This window comes from Nematolebias whitei, chromosome 9 (assembly GCF_014905685.2).
Source record: "Nematolebias whitei isolate Nwh7 chromosome 9, NemWhi1, whole genome shotgun sequence".
Classification (NCBI taxonomy): domain Eukaryota; kingdom Metazoa; phylum Chordata; class Actinopteri; order Cyprinodontiformes; family Rivulidae; genus Nematolebias; species Nematolebias whitei.
The window spans coordinates 51397451-51404706 of NC_056506.1; the positions used below are offsets into that span (position 1 = coordinate 51397451).

At 48.0% G+C, this 7256-nt stretch overlaps 1 protein-coding gene across 1 annotated transcript; it reads left to right on the forward strand.

Annotated features, from left to right (window-relative positions):
- Positions 1-3545: 3545 nt before the first annotated feature.
- On the forward strand, positions 3546-5764 carry LOC119414822 (armadillo repeat-containing protein 1; the record flags this gene model as incomplete). The annotated part of the gene is given in 6 exon segments (XM_037681945.1): positions 3546-3709; positions 3779-3870; positions 4002-4197; positions 4265-4381; positions 4486-4560; positions 5097-5764. Coding segments are annotated over 6 exon segments (834 nt in total). The 3' UTR covers positions 5289-5764.
- Between the last annotated feature and the right edge of the window lie 1492 nt (positions 5765-7256).

Sequence of the window (7256 nt, forward strand, 5' to 3'; positions counted from 1 at the left end):
GACCAAGTATTGAGTGCATAACTGAACATGATTATTTGAAGGTTGGTGTTTTTTGTATTAAAAACACTTGTCTTTCATTGGTGGGATGAAATATGCTCATTTTTTGGGACAGGCATTTTGGGTTTTCATGAGCTGTATGTCATAATCATCAGTATTAAAACAATTAAAGACCTGAAAATTTTCAGTTGGTGTGCAATGAATCTGAAATATATGAAAGTTTCATTTTTATCATTACATTATGGAAAATAATGACCTTTATCACAATATGCTCATTCTTTGAGAAGGACCTGTATGTAAGAAATATTTGTTTTCTTCATGTATGTAAGAAATATTTGTTTTCTTCATGTATGTAAGAAATATTTGTTTACTTCATGTATGTAAGAAATATTTGTTTACTTCATGTATGTAAGAAATATTTGTTTACTTCATGTATGTAAGAAGAACAACCCACTCATAGTTCCAGTAGGTTTATGACATTTTTATATTTTTAATGAATTATTGCATTTATCTCATGATTTAACCAAAGTAATAAATATTTATCAGTTATATGAATCAAATAGAGAATTTCTTAGGAGAAACAAAATGAGTGCATGTGTGTGCACGTTACCTTCAAAAATGTTGTCTCGTTTTTTCAACATCAAGTGGATGAACTGGTTTCTGGATGAGAGGATGTAATCTGGACTGAACTGGTTTCTGGATGGGAGGATGTAATCTGGACTGAACTGGTTTCTGGATGGGAAGATATAATCTGGACTGAACTGGTTTCTGGATGAGAGGATGTAATCTGGACTGAACTGGTTTCTGGATGGGAGGATGTAATCTGGACTGAACTGGTTTCTGGATGGGAGGATGTAATCTGGACTGAACTGGTTTCTGGATGGGAGGATGTAATCTGGACTGAACTGGTGAATCATCTCTTGAAACCTTAACCATCGACGAGGGAGAGCGGCCTCGTGTCTCATCAGACTCAGTGAGGACAGTCGCCTGCCCCCGAGTGCACGCCTGCCCCCGAGTGCACGTCTGCCCCCGAGTGCACGTCTGCCCCCGAGTGCACGTCTGCCTCCTGCGTAAAGTCCTCCATGATCCTCTTCATGCTACTCACATTTCATCACTACTCACTTCCGGTAAGATTGCGCCCGTGTACATGGCTTTCAATCCACCTCTGCTGATGGTGTTCGGATTATTATTTTTTTTGCATTTCACATCTGTGACATCAACTCTCTGCTGGTGTATGACAGACAACAACTTTTGAATCTTCATTTTTCTGTCACTGAAGTCGCTTATTTGGACCATTATCAGCGTACCTCTGGACCCCCCCTCCACCCCCCCTCCACCCCCCCTGCTGGCGGACGTGCCAGCTTACCTTCGCTGGGCTCCTCACCTCCCTGCCTGGAGATCTCGCTTCAGACGCCGGGGAAAACGTGCTGGTCAGCTGGTGAAGCTGAAAGCTCTGCGCGCTGCATCTTCCTCTTCAGCTGGCGGTCATGGTCTTCAGCTTTCCGCGTGCCCGGACCAGGTAACCAGCGGGAGTTGTCAGCCGTTGCGCAGCCCGGACCGACCTGGAGGGGCTGTTATTGAAAACCTGCGGCCATTAGCGCACGCTAACTTCACCGCTGCTAGCTCCACTTTGGACAGTATCCGGATGTGTTTGGTCAACGCAAGATCTGTTACCAACAAAACTTTCATCCTCAGGGATTACTTTCAAGAGCACGATCTGGACTTTTTCTGCATCACAGAGACTTGGATGTCTCCGGGTGAGTCCAGCGCCTTGACAGAATTATTGCCACAGAACTGTCTGTATTTTAACGCCCCGCGGCCATCAGGCCGGCGCGGTGGTGGATTATTAACAATATTCAACTCAACTTTTGACTGTAAACAACTGCCCATCCCAGTTTCCCCCGCCAGCTTTGAGCTGAGCGTCTTTGAACTCGGACATTCACCTCAGACTTTATTTGCACTCGTCTACCGCCCACCTCGATCTAAGGATTTCATAAATGAGTTTTCTGACTTCTTGGCTGAAATCACACCAAAATATGAGCATGTTTTCATTATTGGGGACTTTAATTTGCACGTGTGCTGTCCTGAGAAGCCCTTGGTTAAGGACTTTTTAGATCTATTGGACTCATTTAATTTAACTCAGCATGTAAACAGTCCCACCCAAGAGTCTGGACATACACTGGACCTTGTTTTAACTCGTGATATGACTGTTAATAATCTTGTTATTGGTGATAATGTTTTTCAGACCACATGCCAGTCCGGTTTGAGTTCACCCTCCTCCATCTAACTCCTAAGCCGTGCATTCCTGCACGTAGGATTCAGACCATTAACCATTTCCTGCCACATGTTTCACAGATGTTTATAACTCTGAAATGATAATTCAGCCCCCAGTGTTTCTCACCACCACTGAGGAGCTGACATCCCAGTTCAACTCTGTCTGCTTAAAGACTCTGGATCATGTTGCACCTGTTAAAACCAAAAAAATCTAAACTGAGAGCAGAACCTTGGCTGAGTGACGTCACCAAGGCCGTTAGGCAGCAATGTAGGAGGGCGGAGTGAAAGTGGAGGAAAGACAGGCTGCAGGTCTCTTTTCAAATACTTAAAGAGAGTTGGTGCCGTTATCAGAAAACAGTAAAAGCTGCTAAATCAAAATTCTTCTGATATAATTACCTCAAACTCTCACAACCCACGTGTTCTCTTCTCCACCCTAAACTCTGTTCTCCACCTCACTGAACCATCACCTCTGGAAGCCTCGACTGAGCTGTGCAACAACTTCTTACATTTCTTTGTGGAAAAAATTGCGACCACCCGGGCTCTCATTTCTCCTCCAACTCATGACCCATCCATCCCACCTCAATCTGTAGCTCCTTTTGACCATTTTGAACCCATCACTCTATCTTCTCTAGAGCAGGTCATGTGCAGCTTGAAACCTTCTGGTTCCCCCTTTGATGTGGTCCCCCCTCGACTACTAAAGGAGGTGTTTCCTACTCTAGGTCCGTCCATTCTTGATATAGTAAACAGTAGTTTATCCACTGGCGTGGTGCCAAAATCCTTTAAACATGCTGCTGTCCAGCCTCTCCTGAAAAAAACAAACCTTGACCCCTCAGAGTCACACGCACGTCGTTGAGTCACACGCACGTCGTTGAGTCACACGCACGTCGTTCAGTAAATGTTCTGTCGGACTCGTCTCCTCGTGTGTGTGCTGTTAGTTACTTTACATCTTACCGGGTGCGTCTGTTTCCAGATGTTCCAGGCGCCTCCTCTTTAAATGCTCGTGCATCACAGAAGTGCTTCCATCTTGTGACGTCCGCTTTGCAAATGTTGCAGATGAGTTTGTTTTTTCATTTATGAAGAGTGAACTTGTCCCAAACGTTGGATCGGCAGCAGCACGCCGTCTTGTTTCACCAGCCATGACCAAACATGATCTGAACGCTGTAACACGTGTGTGAAGCTCACCAGGTAGATCTATATATCATCTTCCTGTCTATACCTCCCTCCTTCCTGTCTATGCCCCTCCTTCCTGTCTATGCCCCGCCTCTTCCTGTCAGCCATGAGTGCCGAACCGGACCCGCTGGCCGTGGTGAACCAGCTGCGGGACCTGGCTGCGGACCCGATGAACCGCCGGGCCATCGTCCAGGACCAGGGCTGCCTGCCGGGTCTGATCCTGTTCCTGGACCACCCCAGTCCTCAGGTGGTCTACTCAGCCCTGCTGGTGAGTCCCAGACCCTCACATGGTTCTGTGGTTCTGTTCCCTCCCAGACCTGACTGGTTCTGTCTGCAGGCGATCCGGTACCTGGCAGAATGCCGGGCCAACAGGGAGAACCTGAAGGCGGAGCTGGGGATGGTTCTGAGTCTGCAGAACGTCATTCACAAGTGAGTTTTTCCAGAACCAAAGGTCCAAACCCGGGACCAGTTCAAAGGCCTATTTAGTTCTGCCATGTTGGTTCTGGTACCGACAGAACCTGTAAATAATGAAGTTCTGTTTGTGTGGGTTCTGGTTTCAGATCCACCACCCCCGGAGAGACCAAGCTGCTGGCCTCTGAGGTCTACGAGATCCTGCAAGCGTCCAGCACCGAGGTACCAGAACAGGACCGGGGCGGGCTGCCCGTCAGCGGCCGTAAGAAGGCCCAGTTCTTCCTGGGCTCCAGCAACAAGCGGGCCAGGACCGTCATCTTGCACATCAACGGGCTGGATGATCCGGTGAGACCCGAGAGGTTCTGAAGGTTCTGGGCTCGGGTCAGGTCTGATGGGGTGGTTCTGTCCGCAGAGCCGCAGGAGTCTGTGTGAGACGGCGCTGCTGAAGGTCCGAGGAGTCGTCAGCTTCACCTTCCAGATGGTCCTGAAGAGATGTGTGGTCCGGGTTCGATCGGACCTGAAGGCCGAGGTGAGCACGTCCTCCTCAGAACCAAGTTCTGCTCAGAACCGGGTCCTCCTCAGAACCAGGTTCTGCTCAGAACCGGGATGTAAGAGTCTGTGTTTCTGTTCCAGGTTTTGGGGTCTGCCATCGCGTCCACCCAGGTGCTGAAGGCCCGACAGGTGCTGCGGACCGACACCGGAGACGAGGTCAGAACTCTGCGGGCTTCAGCTGGTTCTGATCCATAGAGTACTGTTCTGACCCGTTTCCTGCCATGCATGAGGCTTTTCCACCAGCAGGGTCCAAACATTTAGTTCTGACCCGGCTCTGTAGAGCGGTCTGACCTCTGAGTCCGAGAAGAACCAGAAGAGGTTCTGTTCAACAGGGGGTGGCAGAACCACTCGGAACCAGAGGAGGTTCTGTCCCCCGACACCAGAACCCAGTAAAGAACCATCAGTCCAGTGTGTCTATCAGAATGGCCCAACATGAACCAGCTTCTGCTGGTTTTGGTTCTGACAGGACCAGAACCATGATAGAACTGAGTCCAAACAGAACCAAACACTGGTCTCGGCTCTGAGCAGCACCATGGAGGTCCGGTTCAGAACACCGTACAGATGAAAGGGTTCTGAAGTGCTGCCCTGCAGAACTGGGTCATCTTTGGGCCCAGGCAGGTCCTGCTGAACAGAACCAGAACTCCTATCTTCAGAACCAGGTCTGACAGTCAGCTGTGTGTTTCTTCTTACAGGTTCTGGTCCCGTTTGCAGAGGACGGTTCCGTGGAGGTGGAGCAGAACTCGGACCTGCCGGAGTACCTGCCAGAGGACGAGAGTCCGTGTCAGGAGCCCGACAAGGCCGTGAGCCGGGTCGGATCGGGCCAGAACGGCACCGGCTGGCTAGGAGCTGCAACAAACTTCCTGTCCCGCTCTTTCTACTGGTGACCCGACAGAACCAGCTGGACTGGAACAGAACCCTGACCCAAGGAGCAGACCCTCCTCAGAACTCTGCTGAGGCTGGACATGAACAGAACCAGAACCTGGACTCAGACTCTTTTTACCTTATTTATTTAATTGTTTGATGAGATTTTATGGTTGAACAAAGGTTCTGGTCCACAAATCTAACCCACCTACTCACAGACAGCAGCCGTGTCAGAACCGCTTCACAGAAAACTGCAGACAAACCCAGAAAACCTCCGGACCTCAGCCAAGATCCAAACCACGAGTTCTGATCCTGGGACCTGATCCCGGGTCTGAGACTTCAGTTTCCTCTTGGAGCTCATGGGGTTCTGAACCATCGACCTGTTTACAAGATATACATATCTACATATACAAATATATATATATATATATATATATATATACATACATATACAGGGAGGAAGATCAGTATTTGAACACGCTGCGACTTTGCAAGTTCTCCCACTTAGAAATCATGGAGGGTCTGAAGTTTTCATCTGAGCTGCATGTCCTCTGAGAGAGACATGATCTAAAATAAAAATCCAGAAATCACAAAGTATGATTTCTTAATAATTTATTTGTGTGTTACTGCTGTAAATAAGTATTTGAACACCTGTGAACATCACTGTTAATATTTGGACCAGTAGTCTTAGTTTGCAGTGACAGAGGTCACATGTTTCCTGTAGTTCTTCACCAGGTTCACTGCAGCAGAGATTCTGGTCCATTCCTCCACAGATCTTCTCTAGATCACCAGGTTTCTGGGCTGTCACTGAGAAACAGAGTTTGAGCTCCCTCCAAATATTTTCTACAGGGTTCAGGTCTGGAGACTGACTGGGCCACTCCAGAACCTTGATATGTTCTTACGGAGCCACTCCTTGGTTCTCCTGGCTGTGAGCTTCAGGTCATCATCATGTTGGAGACCCAGCCTCGACCCATCTTCAATGCTCTCACTGAAGGAAAGAGGTCATTCCCCAGAATCTCTCAACACATGGCCCCGGTCTTCCTCTCCTTGATACAGTGCAGTCGTCCTGTCCCATGTGCAGAAAAACACCCCCAGAGCATGATGCTTCCACCCCCATGCTTCACAGCAGGGGTGGTGTATTTGGGATGGTCCTCATCATTCTTCATCCTCCAAACACACTGAGTGGAATTAAGACCAAAAAGTTCTATTCTGGTCTCATGTGACCACAGGACTTTCTCCCATGACTCCTCTGGATCATCCAAATGGTCCTGGTCAAACTTCAGACGGGCCTGGACGTGCGCTGATTTAAGCAGGGGGACCTTCGTGCCGTGCATGATTTAAACTATGACGTCTTAGTGTATTACCCACAGTAACCATGGAAACAGTGGTGCCAGCTCTCTTCAGGTCATGGACCAGCTCCTCCGTGTAGTTCTGGGCTGATTCTTCACCTTTCTTAGGATCATTGATACGCCATGAGGTGAGATCTTGCATGGAGCCCCAGTCCGAGGGAGATTGACAGTCGTGTTTAGATTCTTCCATTTTCTAATAGTTGCTCCAACACTTGATCTTTTTTCACCAAGCTGCTTGGTAGTTGCCCCGTAGATCTTTCCAGCCTTGTGGAGGTCTACAATTTGTCTCTGGTGTGTTTGGACAGCTCTTTGGTCTTAGTCATGTTAGTAGTTGGAGTCTTACTGATTGTGTGGGGTGGACAGGTGTCTTCATGCAGCTACCGACCTCAAACAGGTGCTTCTCATTTAGAATAAGAAGTGGAGGTGGACGTTATAGAGGAGGACTAACAGGTCTTTGAGGGCCAGAACTGTTGCTGATTGGCAGGTGTTCAAATATGTATTTACAGCAGTAACACACAAATAAATTATTTAAAAATCATACATTGTGATTTCCTGATTTTTCTTTTATAGATTATGTCTCTCACAGAGGACATGCACCTAAGATGAACATTTCAGACCCTCCATGATTTCTAAGTGGGAGAA